This window comes from Pseudorasbora parva, chromosome 9 (assembly GCF_024679245.1).
Source record: "Pseudorasbora parva isolate DD20220531a chromosome 9, ASM2467924v1, whole genome shotgun sequence".
In the NCBI taxonomy this organism is placed as follows: Eukaryota; Metazoa; Chordata; class Actinopteri; order Cypriniformes; family Gobionidae; genus Pseudorasbora; species Pseudorasbora parva.
Window position 1 is genome coordinate 15,409,364 of NC_090180.1, and position 22,553 is coordinate 15,431,916.

Consider the following 22,553-nt stretch of genomic DNA (forward strand, 5'->3'; position numbering starts at 1 on the left):
TAACTGTTAGCGCATCTGAATGACGAAGCACGCTTTGTGAGAACGCTAGGTTTATGTTTGGGTTGTTTTCCAATAAACAAACTGACACCTATATTGGTCAGCTAAACAAATGTATTTAAACACACACCATAGATCGCATGCTCCATTGATAAATTAACTAACGTTATACATGATCGTGTTGTTTACTGATGTTTACTCACGCGACGATAGCCAACAACACAGACATTTGAAGCGTATTGTGACGCTTCTCGTCATTTCTGCGTTCAAATCGGTTCAAATGCAGCGCTGCCTTCCCGGAATGCTGTGCTGAAGCGTTGAAGTCGCTTGATGTCACCCATAGGAATAAAGTGGAGTGCGGTGCGCGGCGCGACAGACGTGTTGCACGGACTAGTGGATTTGCTGCACCTGAGAACAGTGTTTATGGGCGGCGTGCATCTAGTCACGCGCGCGCACCTTTCCGGGAGAAGAGCCCATACGGCACATACAAGGACCTTCCGCTCTATTGACATCAAGTGGACCCATACTCGAAAAAAACTCTCAGAAACTTGTGAGAAACCGGAAGGAGTATTTTTGATACAGAAATACTTCATCAAACGTCCAACTTAGTTTTTGAAACTTTGTCTATGTTTCGGATGGGAATCCAAGTCTTTAACAGTGTAAAAAGTTCAGTATGCATGAAACAGCATTTCACTAGGGCTGGGCGATAAATCGATTTTATGGATTAATTCGAGTTTTTAGTTTACGACGATTTTTGTGAATGAAAATCGGTTTTCTCTTTCAAATCCGCCGACGCTCCCCTCTGGGCTCCCGTAATGGCTCAGCCCTCCCCGCGCGCGTTTGCCACAGAGGTACACAAACAAAAAGGATCGCGTCCAACATACAGTGTCATTCGTAATTGCTTCAGTTTTTCACAGAACAATTAACAATACCCCGCTGCAAAGTGTGTTTGAAGTCTGAACGGAACCGCGCTAGGCGCTATACTCATTTAAAGCTGCGCTGACACGAACGCAGCGCGAGCTCACACACGGGCCAATCTCGTGACAGACACGATACACAGCGCTGGTGATCCAGTGAGAGAGCGTTTAAATTCACCACAGAATTAATACCATCGCTACTGTGATCTAGTGGAAGCGGTCGGGGCAGAATTCTGTTATAAACCACAGATATCAGCTCTAACAGAGCTGAGCGAAGGTCAGGGGTTTCAGTCACAAAACACCAACATTTACCACGATTGTACTGTAGTAAAACCACATGGATTTAATGTTGTTGTTGTTGTCATCATTATTTATCTCAGGATTCGTACAACCTTTTGAGATTGAAATTCAAGCACTTTCCAATGGTTTTCAAGAGCTTCACACTTATTTCCAACACTTCAAAGCTCTAGATATCCGACTGTAATGTTATTTTTAATGTGATGGTTTGTAAAACTAAAAGTTTAAAGGGGTCTTGTGAAAGAAATAGTCGAATGTTTTTTTTAAGTTTTTTTTTTAAATGTGTAATCCATTTTGTAGCATTTTTATTTAAAAAAAGATATTAAATGCCCACCACTATAACCAGCAGAAGAGCACTTATTGATTTATTAGCGATTTCCACTCCCTAATGTATGGAGAAAAGTACGAAGTCACAGTCTCAGGAAAAACTAAACTTTTCTTCAAATTGTGACTAAATTACAGTAAAGTAAAGAGCTCCTTTAATAATCACTGAAGCTGTCGATCAGTTCAGTGTGAGACTATTGAAAAACAATGCTAATCTATATTTAATAAGAGCATTACATTTAAATTTTCCCTATACTTTTTTTGCACATTACTGTTGTTAATAAAAGTTAATTTTATCTGCATATCAATTCATAAACCTTTGATATGTATACTGTATATTGCAAAAGATATGGTGCCCATTTATACTGTGGAATAGTCCGGGTTATTCACATGCTGAAAGTTTTGCACCCTTAGGTGACACTTCTACCAAGCTGCAAATATTTAATTTTACCTAAACAAAATAAAGTTAAAACTTGTTTTGAACAATTTCTTTGTCATCTGCAGATTGATTTTAAGTAGGAAGGGGAAAAAAATCGTTTTAAATCGTAAATCGAATTTTTGGTGAAAAAAATCGGGGATTTTTTTTTTGGGCCATATCGCCCAGCCCTACATTTCACCCCCACTTTAATTACATGAGCGTAAATTTACTGAGTTGTTTCTACTAAAAATAAGTAATCGATAGCTTTACTTAAGTGTTAACTTAATGTTGCTGAGTGAAAAAAACAAACTGGGCAGTGGATCTGTAGTTCCTAGCATGGTTTGCAAGCGACAGCATTAGGAGAGTAAATTAAGGGATTAAAGTGTTATTTTATGTTTTTCAGTAAAGGGAAAGATGTTGTTAGTTTATGTTAGTGTTTAATTTTCAGATATGTTAGACATTTAGAGGAGTTTCTGTAATTTTGTGGTTACCATTACGCATAAGAGTGGTGCCTGTGTTTAGGTTGGGGGCACTTACATACACACATTGATTGGATGGAATTTCTGCCCTTAATTAAATTGAATTTGTCCAAGGATTTATTTTTGCATTTTGTTTCTCTCTCTCTATAATATATATATTAGGGCCGGGACTTTAACGCGTTAATTAAGATTAATTAATTACGTGACTTTAACACGTTAATTAATTACGCAAAAAAACAAAAAAATTAACCACACTTATTTTTGCACCGCGGAACGTTTTTCAATGAATGAGTTGACGGACCAATTATACTGGAACACCAACTAGCGCTCGCTGCGGAGTCACGTCACGACAACAACAAACCATGGGTGCGTCTCAATCCGCTCCCTAGTTCAGTAGTCAGGGCACTGATCAGGGAGTCAGCCCATTGACTTATGTCCTGATCAGTGCCCTGACTAGTGAACTAGGGAGCTGATTGAGACGCAGGGCATGAGTGAACATGAACGAAGAAGCTGATGAGACTGCTTTGCTTGGCCCCGTGGATGGGAAATTTTGTTTAAAAAAACGAAAGAATGGAAGGGTCGTCAAGAGCATGGTTGTGTGCAAGCTATACAACAAGGAATTCGCGTATCACCGCAGCACATCGAGCCTCAAATATCACAAATATGCTTTTGCTACACTTAATGGCAAACATTGCGCTGGTCTGCTGGACTGAAATAAATAAACAATATTTTGTTGATGAAGCTTATGTATTCAGTCATTATTCAATGGTATACTAAAAATCCATGTGAAAAATTACTTCTCATTGTTCTCAGGTCAAATATTTATATGCGATTAAAATGCGATTAATTTCGATTAATTAATTATAAAGCCTCTAATTAATTAGATTAATTTTTTTAATCGAGTCCCGGCCCTAATATATATACATATATATATATATATATACACATACATACATACATACATACATACATACATACATACATACATACATACATACATACATACATACATACATACATACATACATACATACATACATACATACATACATACATACATACATATATATATATATATATAGATATATATATATATATATAGATAGTTGTTTTTTAATAGTTTTCCACTTACACTTGTAGAGCAAATGGTTAATTTAATAAAGTAAATTTTAACTTAACAGAATACACGTTTATAAATGTAAACATTATTAAGTAAACTGCACATATAAAATTATGTAACAGAGATAAATTCAAATGTTTTGTATTTACTCCAAAAATTGTCATCTTTACTTGAATTTATTTTTTTCATATAACTAAATTGTTACTTGTAAAAATTACTCAATATAGTTCTGTGGAACCACTTGACACTGCTTTTTTAAAGTAAATTCAACAAGTAATTTTTTGGGTGCAGTTTTTATTAATATTTTGAATAAGTTTTCATTCGTATATTTTCCATTTTCATTTTAGTTAAATGTTTAGTCATTTTGTTGAGTGTCTTGGTTCTTAATATTTTTTATGGCCTATATAGTTTTTTTTAAAATAAATTTTAGCAAATCGAGTTAAACACAAATTAAATTGAGAAAAAGTTTTTATAATTTATTTCATTTAATGTATATAATATAATTTCAATTAACAATTTTTTTTTCAGTTTTAGTTAACTATAATAACCCTGACCATTACTGAAGTTAAGTTATCCATTTGAACTGATAATTATTATTATAATTAACATATAGTTATAAATAATTAATATTAATAATACAATTAAAATGAATATTAAAATGATAAAACCTTAAAACAAAAAGTAGTATACTGTATATTTATTAATAATAATAATAAAAAAGATCTGATAATTGAAATATTGGTCAAAAAATAAATTCAAATCTTGTATATTAATATTTACATGTATATTAACAGCTCTGTTGTTTCATCTAGAGAAATAACAGGGGGAGAGAAGGGAGGGAGAGAAGAATGAGAGAAGGTAGTCAGTCCTGACCATAGCCTGGGGCAACACCTCCTGTCTGATGTTAGCGGTTCCCCTGGAGATTCATTAATGATTACCAGACACACAATCACAGAGATTTTTGTGATGCAAGAGTCCTAAAAGGGGAGGTTACTTTAGGACATAAAGGGACCATAAAAGACCAGATCTATAGAGCTGTGATATATGATACTGTAAGCTGTATAGATCTCTGCCTACGATCTAAAGAACAGCATCCAAACTGCTAATAATGCATCATCTCTGCAATTTTCAAAGCCATTGAGACAGAATCAACAATTAGATCTGTGATTTCTGCCAATGAGCATCAAGACCATTACGGTCAAGAACGACTCCATCAGGCACTGTAATACTGAAAGCCGATAGGCTTGCAGTTTAATGGCTATTGACAGCTGTTCCTTAGGGAGTCAGGGCTGGCGTACGGCATCAGGGAGCAGTCGACTTCAGGCAAGACGCTCTCTCCATCTGCTGCTATCTCCTGTAGCTTCTCTTTCTCAGTCCTTCTCCACCCACAATCCTCTCATTGAAAAGGGCATCTGCTCAACCACCCAACCCCCTCCATGTGTTTCTGGCTGACATTGGAATAGCAAATACCATACTACTCATACTAGTTTTGCTGGTTCATGTTAGCTTAATGTCAGTGTTATTGTGTTGTGCTTAACATGGTTACAGTCAGCATAGTGAACCCCTCTCAGAGAAGTTAAAGTACCACCACTACAGCCATTAATGCACGCTTCATTTCAACACAATCACTGTTGGACATTAGATCTCCTGCAGTGAGAAATGTTCCTGTTATTATGCAGAAGTGGAAAGATAAAGGACAGTTTTTTTCTGCTGATTTTTCATGGATTGTTACTCGCTCCTGGGTGTCAGTCTGACAAATGAATCATTTAATAAATCGCTGCAGTAGGAAAACGTCTCAACAAACCGTTGGATGCCATGAATAGATGAAAAACTCTTTTCATTTAATTTTTATGGGTGGCAAGGATATTGTATTCTGTTGTTCTCAGCAGAAGAAAGAAAGTCATATGGGTTCAGAACAACATAAATTATTATGAGTTAATAAACTAGGATTTTTCATCCTTTAACATGCAAAGTAATCAGTTTACTACTGCATATTGCTTACTGAGACTTTTTTTCAGTATACAATGATATTGAACACAATTGTGCAGTTTCATTTACCTTTGCTGTCATGTTTATCTAACAATACTTGTTAATAGCAGTTAACAAGTATTTACTTGTTTACTTTACTCATAAAATACTTGTTTGTTAAATGCAGTTTTTACAAATCTCAAAATGAATCCATTTTACATACTGTATTATGTTGTGATGCCTAAATTCTGCAATTCTCTTATAACATTTATAGGATTAGTTCACTTCAGAATTAAAATTTCCTGATAATTATGTCATCCAAGATGTTGATGTCTTTCTTTCTTCAGTCGAAAAGAAACAAAGGTTTGCTTGAAAGGATAGTTCACTTTAAAATGAAAATTCTGTCATCCTTTACTCACCCTCAAGTTGATTCAAACCTGTTTGAATTTCTTTCTTCAGCTGAACACAAGGGAAGTTTTTTTGAAGAATGTCAGTAACCAAACAGTTAACTGGAGCCATTGACTTCCATAGTATGTTTTTCCTACTATGGAAGTCAATGGCTCCAGTTAACTGTTTGGTTACTGACATTCTTCAAAATATCTCTAACTCTAGGGTGAGTAAAAAATGACAGAATTTTTATTTTAAAGTGAACTATCCCTTTAAGGGAAAACATGTCAGGGTTTCTATAGTAAGGTCCAAATTGCAGTTTCAGTGCATCTTCAAAGGGCTCTACACGATCCCAGACATGGAATAAAGGGTATTATCGAGCAATGGGATCAGTTATTTTCTAAAAAAAGTAATAAATTATATACGTTTTAACCACAACTGCATGCCACATCTTGGCACTAGCATCCACGGCTTTTCGCATTAATCATGTTGGAAAGGTCATACGTGATGTTTGTCTGTTTACTAAAAGGTAGGGAATAGGGTGAAAAACTCCAACTTCAAAATCATCCGACATCGTTGTTTTACCTTTTCTTGTAAAGTGTGCTTAACTTAGACTTTGCATGCTCACTTTGTAAATCCGCCTACGTCGCGCATGACCTTTCCAACCTTTACAACTACGTAATGCATGAAGTCCTGGAAGCTATTGCTAAGACAAGCATTTGTGGTTTAAAAATATATAAATTTGTAGTGATTTTTTTTAGGAAATGACCTATCGTTTTGCTGGATAAGTCCCTTATACCTCAGCTGGGATCGTGTAGAGCCCTTTGAAGCTGCATTGAAACTGCAATTTGGACCTTCAACCCATTGGTCCTCATTGAAGTTGAATGGAGAAAAATCCTGGAATGTTTTCCTCAAAAACCTTAATTTCTTTTAGACTGAAGAAAGAAAGGAACATCTTGGATGATATGTGGGTGAGTATATTATCAAAAAATTTGAATTTTGTTGTGAACTAAATCTTTAAATTGATTTAAATTTATTTGATTCACACTGTGGACTCTGATGACGCTGTAAGCGTTCTTCTTTTTATACTGCATTCCCAAGGGAATCTGCAAGTAGCAGTAACAGGACATAAGTGGCAAAAACAAGCTCTTTTTGACTCCAGGGGTTTGCACTGATGCCTCGACTACACTCTGCTGCTTCTCCCATGGGTTTAGTTTGGCCAAAATGATGCAACTTACTTTACAATAATATAGTAACTGACAAACAATGTGGCCTAAATATTATTGTAAGCAGCTAAGAGGTCTTTAGGAAACTCAATCCAGATCCTCTGTTCATCAACTCATCTGTCAAATCCATACTCAAGTCATTCAACTGCAATGTTTTCTTTGATAAGCTTGTAAACATTTCCCTTTCCAATAAATTATTCAGAGACAGGGTTCTGTGGTTCATGCACAAATGTTTGACCTAAAGACTATTTTGAGCAATCGTTTGATAGGCAGAGAGACTCTAAAGAGCTCTAGAGGATGGGGTAATTAGCCAGGGAGAGCAGTTTATGGGCTCTCTGATGCCCTTGTCCAATTGACCTCCCTGATAAAAGCGCCATTACTGGCAATTAAGACACAAGACGCAAAACAAGGGGCTCTAAGAGGAAGTGCTACGACTGAACCGCTGCATGCGAATCAACTGTCTTCGTTCATGTAAACAAACAGCCGCCAGTTTACTGAACCACACAATTAATGCAAAGGTGTGTTTTAGCAGGTACACCCAACAAATGTATATTCTAGATACAAAAGGACTTGTGTATAGTGGATGAGAAAAATGAAAGATGCCCTTCTGGCCAAAAATTATTAATACTAATTATTTCCAATTCATTATTTCTGAAAATCATTAAATATTAAAATAATATAAATATAAAATAATAATAATAATAATATATGCAAGATATTTTATTCAATTGCTATCAAATATGAACAAATGATCAGTGATTGGCTTTAAGTGAGAATTAGACTAAATTATTACACACAAAGCACAAGGACCATTTCACACAGAATGTGTTTTTGCTTTGAAATATATGAGATGTGCCAGTGGAATGAAAAAAAAAAATGTCGAGTTTAAAAAAAAGTGAAACTTCTTTTTTTACTTGAGTGCTGCTTCAAACAAGAGGCTGCAAAAGAGGCTGCAAAAAAAAAAAAGATTCAAGATGTGAGCGCAACGGTCAAACACGTCCCTCTAGCGTATGTTTACATAAAAAAGACAATGGAAAAGTAGCACAGAGAAATGGAAAAACGTTTTCTGAGTGAACTGACCATTAAATATCCAATATCATAGAGACATAGGCCATGTAATAACCACCCAGCAAAAACAGCACTCACAAAAATCTAAAAAGAAAATTGACTTAGTCTCGTAATTTAAATATTACATTAAATTTGCATTTGTACGCAAAATTTTCATGTTTTAGGGGTGTCCATTACTGGAAAACAAGACAAAGACATTAAATAGTAAAAAATAATAGGTCTTTGTCATGCTAGTAAAACTTGCTTTTTACACTATAAAAAAAAATTGGCACAATGTACTAAATATGAAGGAATTTTCCATACTCTTTTTTTACAGGTGGTTTTCCTGTATTTTGAATTACACATTGCATTAGTTTGTGTTTTAATGGTCAACGGAAATGTCCATAAAATTACTGGATAATGTACTGGCAGAAAATGACCCCTACATTTTCAGTTTTATTTTTTACAGTGAACATAAAGTGCTGGAATAAGTCATTATATGGAATAAGTTATATCATACATATATTTTTCCACATTAGAGCTTCATTTATAACCATAAAGCAAATTCTGACAGTACTGTCTAATTTCTGTAATATATGGCACCTTCCCTTAGGCTGAACACCGAGAACTGACAACAGGTGAATTATTTCTATGTGGAGATTCCCAAACAAACAATATGTAAAAGACCCAAAGGTTAGTTTAGGGCTTTGCATTGAGCAGTTAAACAGCAGGAGCTGAAAAAACGTTTTTACAGTTATATTCTGCATAAAGGTATCTGTGCCTGTTCAGAGTAGGGGGAGGGGAGCGTCAGCAGTCAGACGCAGGCAGACACAGGCACAGTGTGTTCACTCGAGGCAGACCACCCAAGTCACCTGCCACCTGGGCTGTTGTTATGACAACCATATCCTCTCCAAACAACTACATAAAACGATGGAGGGAGGTGAATGGGCAGAAACGCCAATGTCATGCCAATTAGGAGTTTGTGCTCAGTTTTGTGTTTTAAACCTGCAGACATTTTCATTTTCATAATCATCCAACATTTGTGATGATTGTGTGTGTGTATCTGTAGAATTGTGTGGACTAAATTTAAACAAAAGAACGTGTCTGAGAACCCTGGTTACGAATGTAACTGTGGTTCGAAGACAACCCTACGTACACAATGAAGCTTGAGTCGCCATTGGCTAGTAATTTTTTTATTTTACACACCAGACCTTTTACATGAAATGCATGAATGCAACTGAAAAAATGAAAGAAAACTATGCTTTCTATCTGTATTATTATTTTTATGGTTGCATGTGGATTTAATCTACCATTTCTTCGCAAACGGACTTCTCCTGCCACTTGACTTAAGCCACCTCTCTACAGCTGAAGATGGATCAAACTGCTGAAGCTCTGGGCCTTCTGTTGAAATGAGGACCAGGTCTGAAAGGCGAGAGGATGTGAGACTGCAATCAATGAGGACCTTTAGCTCCTTGTTGCCATACAACAGTTCAAGTTGCCTTGTCATCAGAGGCCTGTTGCATAAAGCTAGTTGAACAAACTCTGAGTTTCAGAGTAGGTTAAGAGTTGACAAATCCAGATAAATCCAACCTGGTTTAGATCAAGTTCAACCGTTTCTCAAACTTGGTATAAACTTTCTCTGTCAACTCAGGTTTAATCCAGAGTTAGCAATTAACTCTGAAGCATGTGCACCTGAAAGTGTGACGTGCTGAAAACAGCCAATCACAGTGCCCGTTTGATTCACTTCTCTTCTGAAGATTGAGAGATCATTTCGAAAATTATCATGAAATGAAATGCGTTTACAAAGCAGGAATAAACCCTGCTGCTGTTTGAGAAGGCAGCTTAAAGAATATCTCACTATATCAATGCATGACGTGAATCAAAGAAATATGCCTAATTATTATAGGTTCACAAAGAGCTCAAATGAATACATGTTGTTTAAAAGAATTATGAATGCATGCATTATATTTAATCCATTATAATAATCCATCTTCTTGAGCCCGAAAAAACAGAGTTTGCTCAAACTCATCTCGAACTTACCTGGGTAACAACTGAAACCAGCTTTGTGAAACATGCCACAAGCCACTTGTCATGTTTGAAAATCACAAATGACATCACAGCTTGTGCATTTTGATCTTTGTGAACTCCAAGCAGGTTACCCAATTTAGCATGACGGTGTTTCTCACAGGCTGAACATGCATGCTCAGATTGTCTAGCAGACTGTCTTTTTACCCTCTCAAATCAATGCCCTGAAAAGTTGTGGTATGAACACCAGGTGTTTGCTTTTCCAGACACTGTGTGATGAAATTTCCAGCATACCATCTGGGAGAGGGTTGGTTTTCATGTAGTCAAGACTGGTCAAACAGCTCTCCACTGCAGCAACAGCACTTGGTAGGATGATGACTGCCTTCTGTAGAGTCTGACTTAATGATGCCATTTCATGCAGCACATCAGCCAGTAAATGACAAAAAGCAACAAACTGCAGATCCTTCAGGGTTTTGAAAAACTTTTTTCAAAACCCTTTCAAGTTCTTCACACACTGTCTTAAGTTCTCTGTTGCTTTTTGGGCTGAAAATGTAGATTATCCAATTCAAGTTCAATGTTTCATATACACAACTCAACAAGCTCATCTCTTTCAAAACCCCAAGAAGTGCCAGCTCCAGCCTGTGAGCCATACAGTGAATGTCTCAGTTTAGGATTGTCCACTCTCAGTCTGATTGAGTCGACCTGGTATATATAATGCCCAGATGGACAGCAGGTTAAACTGGACCCAAACAAGCAGGCTATGAGCTACCTGAAGCACACCCCATGATTCTGTGTCTCCCTGATGATTGACAAAACTCCCTGTTGTATCTGTGCACCAAACAACAGTTTTCCCCAGAGAACAGTGTGAAAATAAAGATGGGTTAGAAACACTGCAGTAAACTCTTCATTATTTACAGAGCCCCAATCAAAGTGTCATTCACTCTCCTCTTGCTCTAGACTCAACACTCCATCCAAGACGACGGTCCCGTCTGTCCTTATGACCACCCACTGTGCAGGTGGAAGTCCCAACAGGAAACAGAAACTCCTGTGACCAAGGTGCTAGGGTTATGCAATGACACTGAGCCACAACAGTCCCAGTGGCAGTACTGTTGATGCCACTGTGAGATTCCTCAAGAGTCTTAGGAGAAAAAAAAGAGTGTGGCAAACCTGAAAATGGCTTCTGGGACATTTATTTCTCTCTGGAGTTGGAACAGCCAACATTGTGACAGAGTTGAGAACAAGACCTATACAATTGTTCGACTGCATTAATAAATCCTAACGCCGCAATGTGGTCCAACAGATGCTGCACAGACAAGCCAGTCATCAAGGTATGGCAACACCTTCATGACAGAATGCTACCTGGACAAATTGCCAAACTGAAGAACTCTGAACTGAAATATTGGACAGGAATGCAAAGTGAAGGAATCGTCTGTGTTTCGGAACAATTAGAAGATGACGTGTCCTTCATGTCTATGTTTACAAACCAATCTCGTGATATGGGCCTGAAAAACATTTTTGTGTAGCATTCAGAATGGTAAAAAAAAAGTCCCTTTGACTGGCGTGGATTGTGAACTATTGTACGTCTCAAGCCAGTATGAACAGGGGGTCAACAGCAAAACTGTATACGGTAGGGTAGTCAGCAGCCACTCATTTCTTATTCTTGATCTCCAATGATCCAGGTGACTTTCTGTGAAACAGGCCACTGTCGACATTGATATACACTGACTGTGTCAACGGTCCAGTGAACACTTTTCTGTAGAGGCCGGTAGGGGGGGCATTGTTGGAGCATCGAGCACACCTTTGGGGGGGCATTGTTGGAGCTGGGGCTCATCCACAGGGCTGAGTCCCACCATGCCTAGAAGGTGGATGAGCTTGTGGATTCTGATGTAGAAAACGCTGTGGAAGCCTATACGTCGGTATACCAGCATTGTGATAAGACACCAGAGGCTGTCGAATGGGGCCTGGATCCTAAGGATGTCCCCACATGAGTTTCAGAGATTGACACGTGTCGGTTCAAAGCTTCCATTTGGTCCAAAAACTTGCCCAGGTACCAACGGCAGGGCACGGGTCGCATATTATTCCGACATATCTCTGGCAAGGAGGATTGGACCAATCAAACCCACCATTGAGCTTGCACAAGTGTGCCTAAAGCTGTGCCACAGTGATTGGGGATAACCCATGGGTTGTAATGCAACTTTTTATTTAGTTCCATGCATCACTAATGGATTAGATGGTGCTTCATTCAGAGAGGAGTGTTAGGCCACAGCCATATGCGACAAAATTATAAAAAACGGCCAAGGCTTGCTTTAGAATTGTATGCACGAGTAAGTAGCTCATCAGAGCGTCTGTAGACATCGGGAAACATTTTCGTGAAGTGCTTCATCAGGAGACACAATGAGCACTGCCACACTAGATTCTATAGGTGGCATGCTACCAAATCCCACTGCTTCGGGGTCCTGCATCATTGGCAGTGAGCAGGCTAACTGATCAGGGCGTGTAACCTTTGGTGAGTTTTGTAATGCACACACCAAAACAGATATAATTGCAGATTACACTCATTCACTGTAAAGAATGTTGTCTGTGCACAATGTAGAAAAACATTCTCCCCTGCGGTTTGGGAGGGATCCAGACTAATGTGGGTGAGTATTGCTTTTAATGTTCCCTCAAATGATGCAATGACTGAAGAGGACCCCACCTGATTTCTTAGACACAGTCTCCGTCCAGAGTGATGCGATTGATTGATCCGTAGACTAATTTTCCTCAGCACCTGGCATCACTGGAGTAACTTCAAAAAGCAAGTCAGAGGCAGCCACTGACATCACATCTAACTCCTGCCCCATATGCATTGTTGCCAACCATGTGATACCTGATTCAGGGAGAGGCTTCTCTTGTATCTCCATATTAGGTTGAGCTTTAGCCAAGAGAGGCAGTAACAATTATACCACAGAAGACAGCTGGTTAACCTTACATGCCAAATCAAAAGATTTAGTCTTATTCTTGCTTTCATCTTAAGATACTTCTACTACTATTCTTACGATCGACGGCAGGAATACTGAAAGAAAGCATCAAACACGCTTGACGCACAGCGAGCGGCATTATAAGGCATTCCGTGCATGGGTCTAACAATTGTCTCATGGGATTCAATCAAGCGAGAATGAGATTATTGATGTGTTATGGGTTCTTTATAGCAGAAGATTCTTAATGAGCCATGAGGTGACACCTTGTAAGGGTTTTTTCACTAGTGCTTTCAGTGCTGCCGCTGGCGGTTCTGAGCGAAAGGAAATAGAACTACACCCTTATTGGCTGCTGAAAGTAGTGATAGACCGATTTATACAAAAGCTTGTTTTAGTCTTAGTTTTAGGCACGTCAAAAGCTGATGCTACCTGACCTTGTTATTAGATTGGACAATGGTGGGCGGACTTAGTGTAAAAAGCCTCTATTGGCACTTGGTGCCTGAAAAACCTAGTTTATTCCAAGTCACATCAAGAATGTTTTTTTCTTGCTGAACAAAGGCACAAATATTTTCACCCAGAGCTCCACAATATCATGAGGAATTCAGGCAGATCAGTGACTTTTGGTCTTAAGCCTGGCCTAAAGAACACAGGACTACATTCCAACCCTCTAAAAGACATACCCCCTACTCAACCTAGCTGGCAAGGCAACAGAGAGAGAGAGACCGAGAGAGAGAGACAGAGAGAGAGAGAAGGAAATTCCTGGAATAGCTGAGAAGTGGAGAGCCACATTCATAACCACTCCTGTTGCAGCGTGTCCACGCACAACCTAGCCAAGAACAGGGGCTTTCTTATCAGCGAGCAAACTAATTAACCCACCCTCTCTCTTAAACACACACACAAAAGAGAGATACGTGCTGCGGGCCCCGGACTCATATATGAAAACACAAATGCCGGCTCCTGATTTTTTTTTCCTGGCCCTCATTTTGTTTTGTTTATCTGCAGCACAGGAAAAAAGACGAGGACTGAGCCAAGGCCTGACCCAGCACCCCTCCCCTGCCTGCACTCCCTCTCTCTTTCTCTCTCTCTCTGTCGTTTACTTCCTTCCTGTATTCTCTAGTCCCCTGCTGCTCCCTAGGCTGTAAATGCAGACAGTGGTGCAAACCTTTGAGTAAAAAGGGTTGCAAACATTTCCACGGTTTCAAAGACCTTGATAGTGTGGAAACATGTATTATGAAATACAAGAACCAATCTTGAGGCCTATAACAACGGTTAATGAAGAACGGTGTGTCCCATGCTTGGAGCGTCTAGACCAGGGGTGCCCAAACTTTTTCCTATGAAGGGCCAAAAATCAAACTTGACTGAGAGACGTGGGCCGAAAGTAATTAAAAAAAAAAAATCATAAATCAAACTGTATTAGGCCTACATTAAAGTTGCTATGGGTTTATTCATTTCATAATGTTTAAAATAAATATAAAACAAATGTAATCTGATTAACTAATGCAGTTTTATTTGTAAAGTGTTGCATTTTAATGACCAATTAAATGGGCAACAATCCCCAAGTGTTCAATGTAAAATACGGTTCTATGTCAAATACACAATGATCCAGATTCATAATGTTGACGGATATTGTACTCTTTTAAAAAAGGAACAGACTGTTAGCAAATAGGGTTGGGAGATGTCCCCTAAACTGGCAGTTGACGATGTTTACAGTAAAACATCGGGATGAACGATGATATCGGCGTTTGTTTTTATTTTTATAAAAAGATAAAATACAGAGTAGCTATAGTAAATTATATCTCTTTACATAAATACTATTTTCTACTTAAAAACTATAATTTCATTATTTTAGTAACCCAAATAAGGACTCACCCGCACTAGGTTCCACGTGATGGGGGAAAAAAAGCTTCCTTCCACTTAAGAAGAGTTGTGCACTTTTTATTTTAATTTATCTCTTTACATAAAAACTATTTACTACTTAAAGCTCTATTTTCGTCATTAACCCAGTGTTTGGTATGTGAATGCTGTTTTACGTGAATATTACCACAGGAGTAAAAGCACAAAACTTTGTTTAAAAAGGAAATAAATTTGCAGATGTAACATTGCAGCCCTGGATGAGAGAGGTGGGCTGAGCCCAATTTAAGATCTGCCAGCTTTTTAATTCTGTTTTGCGATCTGGTCACCCGATTTGATGGACATCTGGTTTCTTTTCTCAAATCTTCACTCGCGTCGCACTCATTTTCACAGGAAATTATTAACGCTTCTTCCTTTCGTTTGCGTATAATTAAGTATATTATACCCATTCACATCTATGGTAAAGACTGTAGGACGAATACCTTTTGACAAATTTTATTTTATTACATTTTATGTTTGTGCTTGTTATTAGACTTGAGGCGCGTCAAGTTTATTTGAATAGCGCAGTTCACGTGCACCCAGTGGTTTTACTTTCGCTTTCTCTAGCGATGCATAATCAAATATAGCCTAAATGTCTTGGCCTTGTGGAAGATAAAATTCACTCTTCAGCCCTTTTACAACAAGTGTTGCTTTGCAACATCAGGAGAAAACATGAATACAAAGATATTAGAAAAGGTGTCTATCCAGCTCGTGTCCCACATTCATCTCAAATCACAGGCCGGCATAGGACGCAAATTTACGGGGGAAAAGGCTAGGAATCTATCTACAAATCTTTTTTTTTAAACGAATATTTGATTTTGTTATATTCTTTGGGTTACCATTATTTACTGATAATTGTTTAATTGTTTTACAGGCTGCAGTGAGTTGTTTCACTGACGGAAAATAAACATGCATGCTTATTATGATGTTTGAGCGTTTATCATTTCAAAATGTAGGCTATCTCTCTCCCTCCTCGGACGGTACGGTGGGCCAAATCAAAGGTTACCACGGGCCAACTTTGGCCCGCGGGCCCTAGTTTGGGCATCTCTGGTCTAGACAGACTAGTCCTGACAGGCTGATTTAGACACAAGAAAGGTTTTTTTGTGCGTGTTTTTTTTTTTTTTTACAGCCATTGTACATCCCTGATGTCACAGTAAAAAATAACCAGACAAAGAAAGAAGCGAAGGGGGAGGATTTGTGTTGGTCAGGTAAAACCAACATCCTCCCCCTTCTCTTACACCTAGGCTACCAATCAAAAGCTTAGAGCCAGGTATGATTTTTTTTTCTGTTTCTGAAAGAAACCTGTATTGCTCACCAAGGCTGCATGTAAAATACAGTTAAAATAGACAATGTAAAATATTATTACAATATAAAATAACTGTTTTATGTTTATATGTACTGTCAAACCAAAATGTATTTAGACAACTTCAACACTCACATTATCACAGTTTATTCGCTATAGTTTAGAAAATGGTAATAAAATATGACAATGATTTAAACACAGTTAAACTTTGTCAGAACAGAAATGTAATGGATTACAATCAACCAATCTGCTGTTAGCGGTTACATTCAAGTACACAATTAGATAATACCAATTTAGGTCAACCAATGACCAAGCAATCAATCAATGATCTCATTTGTTCAGTCTGTGGTATAAAAAGTCGCAGTAATGAAAGAAAAAACAAGCAAAACGGTCAGTTCAAAGTGTCTGAATAATTTGACCCAAATTTGTATCTATTTTACTGGTAGTCCACTATATGAAGAATTTGTGGGTATAATGTGTCAGTTTACTTTATTTTGTCATCTCACTTACACAAAATAAACTATAGTGTCCTGCACCAACTAGTAAAAAATTATATTTGGCATCTAAATAATTTTTGGTTTGACAGAATGTTAAAATCAGGGTTTTTACCTGGGTCAAAAATTATCTTCGATGGTAGCAGATGAACACGCTCATACACACACACACACACTACCCATGTGAACCCAGTGCAGACATTAAATCCATTATAAATTAAGAAACATTTGCAATATTAATTTATCCTATTTATTCATGAAAAATCAAAATAAATCACTGTCAGGACAGTTCATAAGACTCATAAGAGTGCTTAGAACTATTTTATATATATGCAAAAATCAGTGGGTGACTGATTTGAAAAAAATTGAAAAGTAACTTTACAAATAAAAAGTGTCTGGTCTAATATTTTGCATTTAGACTCCAAGACGTTATGCACAGATCATTTGACATACAGTATTAGGTTGTTTTGTTCTGTCTATTGCTATGGTTATCGCTTTCAATTGAATTAAATATGGTTGTCAATCCAGAACTTTTGCAACGTGTAGTTAGCAGCATGATAATACGATAGGAAGCTTTATATCCTGTTATAATAAATGAAGCAGAGCAATGAATCACTTATTGACATCAAGTTTATACTTTGTTGGTTACAATGAAAGGATTTGCGAGTGTTTAGAACTCATGTGAAACAAAAATTGAGCAGTGTTGAACTGATTCTGACTAACTTAAAGTTACTAAAACTTAAAGTTAATAAAAAATAAAAAATAGATTCACCAATTCTGAATCAAATCTCTAAAGATCGCTCCTTAACTCAGAGGATCGATTTAACCTACATTTTCCCCGTGAATTTTAATTTGCCGCGTCATTGAATTCACGCATGCGCGCGAGGTGGAACGACATTAAAACAACGAACATGGCAGCTTTGAAAACTCCAGAACCGCCACGGACAGAGAATACTAGTGTAGGTAAACAAACTCAAGCCGAAGCTCTCGTCACTATACCGCCGCCGCCGTGCTGAAGAAGCGCCGCGGACAGACCAAGTTTTCCCTCACTCTTCCTCTTCTCTCGTTACCGCGCCGGACAGAGAATACTAGAGTTAGGTAGACGAGTAAACTCGGGCTGCTGGATATGTCGAGAATGCGGCTTACCTCACAGCCGTTCTCACTGCAGCGCGCGCTTACTGCCAAGGATATTGTAATGGCTGGCTTGTCATGACAGCACGCTCCCTCTCCACAGCGCTCAGTTGTTCTTTACAACCATCAATACTCCATTAATTTGCAGTTGAATGTCTATAATAATAGTATCAATATGTTGCATAACTACAGTCCTGTAATATTCAGGTAACAGCTGGAAAAAATGCTCTTTAAAAACACTTATCTAAATCGCAAAGATCGGATCGGATCAGATCGAATAATGATAATCGATTCAAGATCTTGAGAATCGGAATCGAATTGATTCTTGAAATTTGAATCGAAACCCAGCCCTAGTAGTGTCTGTTCTCTAACTAAACTGATTTTCTGAAAATTATTGATCCATTGATCCAGTAATCCAGTAGCGATGACTTTGGGAGTGGCCACGTAGGGCAGTGAAGCAAGTGCATTCTGGGAGTTGTTGTCTTTCATCCCCATGAGACAAAAACACATTTTTTGTCTTTTCTTAGCCTAGAAGGCACCAAACTCAAAAATATTTTAAAATTTATTTTTTACATTAATGACCAAATTTAAATACAAAGCTTAATACTAAATCACTGAAGTAACCCTTTAAACAATCTGATTGGTCATTGCATTCGCGTACTCAACATATGTCTGTGTTTGGCAGCAAAGCTCAACTCTGCAAAAACATGTTGTTGTACCAGTACCAGCAATGCAGAACGGCAGGTGCATCCCATCAAATGATCCAAATCTTTGGCCGGAAAAAAGTTATTTTGGCAGCCACCAAAATATTTTAAATGCAGGAAAAACTCTGAATATGTCATTTGTTTGCGTGATAGCAAAGCAAAATTTTCAGCAGCCATTTCTTGAGTCTTTAGTGTCACATGATTCTTTGTTTTAAATAGATTAACTAGTTTTAGTTAAATTGTGGCCACCTTCTGCTGATTTGTTTCTTTGTTTTAAAGCTAATTATTACGTTTTAGGAACTAATTCTTAATTTGTGGTCACTATAGCTTGTTTTTTTCCTCCTGCAAGTCCTGTGCAGGGCTCTGAATAATGTAATTGTAAAAATTCAATCAGCTGTACAATTAAATGTCCAATATTGACAGATACTTATCTGTTATGTAACAGATTAATTAAACATCCCTAGGAAAAGGTCAAGTGAGGGTCACATTTAAAAGTTAGGGTACTATTTCTTAAGGGTAAAAGAAAAAAACATTAGTGCAGTATAAAAAAAAAACCCAATAGTATTCAATTGAATGACCCCATCATGTTAAAAAAACAAACGTGTGGACTGAGATCATAATTGTGACCTTGCATTGGATTGTGTCAACCTCTGATTGATCAAAGCAATCAATCCATGTTAATATCATTACAGAATACACAGGGGACTGGAGGGTCTTCACACACTTTCAATGGCACACTCGTGAATGCTGATTACCAAACCACCTTCAAAGTTGTGAGGAAAATTGAGCAGTGAAAAGATTTGACAGTCAAATCAATGATTCCAACACACGCCTTTGCATTCAGCTGTTGCTCCAGCCAACATTTAGCTTGCTCACTCAAAAAAATCTGTCAGGTGTGACAAAGCAAAGCACCTCTTTTGACTGTCTGCTACATTCCAGGAATACAACAACATATGACCGGAAAATGTATACCAGTATTTAATTGCCATCCGTGTCAAATGACTGAATCATGCACTTCTAACTGAGAGGTTCGTTTTCTGTGCCTATTTCTTGGCAGTTTGTATTATTTTTGCCCTGAAGGGCGGTGAGGCGGGTGCGCCACACTTTCCTGCTGTGTCAGGGTTAAAAAGCTAAAAAGCAAGAGGAGACCTCACCATTATCAGATCTTGTAAGCTCCCCTCCCCCATCCCAACACAATCGACCACCATTTCAGGTTTTAAAGGGCCAGGTGGTCCCATGAGGATTGCCTGCCATATTTTAATGGTACAATGACAGATAAAGACCTTCCACATTATACTGCACATCTTGAAGTAAATGGCCATGTAAAAGTAACACAAACACTTAGACTGAGGTACACTACTGTTCAAAAGGCTGAGGTTGGGAAGATTTTTTTTTATGTTTTTGAAAGAAAAGGTATTCCAAGTAAGGCTGCATGTATTTGACAAAAAATACAGTATATTGTAAAAAATAAAAAATTACAGTTTTTTTATGAAAATTTGTTTACAAAAAAAACTGTACAAAAAGAACAGTAATATTCTAAAATATTATTACAATTTAAACTGATTGCTTGAATCCATTAAAATTTTTTAATTTAATGTAAATGGAATTTTCTGAATCATTACTTGATCATTAATGTTGAAAACAGTTGTGCTGCTTGGTATTTTTGTGGATGTGATATTTTTTTCAGGAATCTTTGATAATTAGAAAGTACAAATTAGAAAACAGCATTTTTTTTTAAATAGAAATGAAAATATTTAATTAAAAATGTAGCCAATTTACAGTCACTTTTGATCAATTAAATGCATCCTTGCTGAATAAAAGTTTATTTCTTCCAAAAGAAATTACAAACTAAATTTTTCAAATGTTTCTTACTATGAATTATGATTATATTGCCATTGCACCAGAGTTAAAGTTATGCAACCTGATAGAATGTCTGTTGTGGAAGGGACCCAGCTCCACAACTACAAAATAAATCCTCACAGCTTACTCAACCTAATCCAGCCTAAGAACATCTACAGCATTTTAAAACTCTAGGATTTGCAGAGATTTGTGTAAAACTGGTTTCTGTTTCAAATAACAGAAGTTTCTCCATTCATTCTAACCCAAAGCCATTGTGATCAATGCATCAAAGTAACCTAAAAGACCCCGAATGGAGAACAATGACAATTACATAAACAAAAAGTCATCATAGTGATTTAACTGTAAGCATTCCATCAAACGTCACAAGTTGAAGAAGCAAATGTCCAGCTTTCTAATTAAGAATGGACTTATTTTCAGGCCAGGTGTGTTCAGACACATTTTATGGACTCTAGTTCACCTTGAACACCTACAGTAACCAGCCATGATGCAATAAGCAAAGTGTCTGAATGAGAAACTGCATCAGGACAATCAGGACATATTTGAACTTGGAACCAAAAAACCAGTCATAAGTCTCATGGGTATATTTGTGGCAATAGCTAACACTACATTGTATGGGTTTAAATGATACATTTTTCTTTAATGCCAAAAAATCATTAGTATATTAATTAAAGATCATGTTCCTACCACAAATAATATATATATATATATATATATATATATATATATATATATATATATATATATATATATATATATATATACTAATAATACAATTATTAGTAGTAGTAATATACATTGCTAACTCTATTTGGACAACTTTAATGGAGATTCCCTCAATATTTAGATTTTTTTTGCACCCTTAGATTCCAGATTTTCAAATTGTTGCACCTCAGCTAAATATGGAAAAAAATTCACCCTTATGACTGGTTTTGTGGTCCAGGGTCACATATTTAATGATACCTTTTTTTAAGTATGTGCAGGATTTTGGATCAATGACATTTCATGGTGAGTGAGGCTACACTGCACGACACCACTGAAATACAAACCAAGCGATTCACAAAACACCTTTGTCAGGGTCACGGATGGTTAGCGCAATATCTCAAGATTTACATGACAAAGATTATATCACTCGTTACTTTGCTGCATCATTCCTGGTTTCAACATGGTGGAAGTCTAATTTTACTTGTGCTTCATAAGCACTTTTTACATTTCCATCCTAAGGCAGTGAGAGTATTGGTAGCATGTACACACAAACACTAAATGTACACCACTGTTATATAATACTATCAATATTCTGACATTCAAGCCATATTCATTCAACATCATGCATCCTATAGTATCCCGATCCTCTAATCCCCAAGAATAATAATAATGTGAAGGAAATTCTTTCATGTTAACAAGCTCACACATACATACACAGCAATGCATGAAATGTGCAATCAAATTCAAATCAAGTGTGCAAATCTGGAAAATGATATTCAATACCATTTTAACATTTAATAGAATGAGGATAAACAAAGCTGACCCAGAACTAAAATAATAAATAAGTTGCAATCAGTACTCTGCTTTACAACACAGAGGTACATTTCAGTGGTTTCATCTCATTGTGAAACAGCAGATCTCTTTGTATCAGTGAGTGAATTAAACACGCATCACTTACATAGTCATGGAAGGCCTTCGCTTCACTGGAGTGATCACATGTGTCCCTTCTCTCAGGTGCTGCACAGTACAGGTCCCAAAACACACTGTATAATGACGGCAATGTTTGTAATGAGAAGATATTGCAGTGTCACAATGGTTACACTTACTGATCATAACATTAATATGGCAACATGTATCAAGACTATGGGCTATCTGTTGAGATTAACTTACTTTTTCTGCGTAATATTGCAGAGAACCCAAATATTTTAGGTTAAATCATAATAGTAATTTTGCTATTAAAATCTTTTCCCTTCAAATTATTTTCATATAATCCCCAAACCAAGTAGCCAAATAACATTTAAAGCCACTGT

General features: G+C 37.1%; 1 protein-coding gene across 4 annotated transcripts in view; it reads right to left on the reverse strand.

Moving 5' to 3' along the window:
- The window catches only part of ssbp3a (single stranded DNA binding protein 3a), a 53,093-nt gene that overhangs the window by 29,626 nt on the left and 914 nt on the right, over positions 1 to 22,553 (reverse strand). For all 4 annotated transcript variants that reach the window (XM_067454087.1, XM_067454089.1, XM_067454086.1 and 1 more), the window contains exon 4: positions 22,202 to 22,286. In XM_067454087.1, the coding sequence (XP_067310188.1) occupies positions 22,202 to 22,286 (85 nt within the window). The remainder of the gene's footprint in view (positions 1 to 22,201; positions 22,287 to 22,553) is intronic.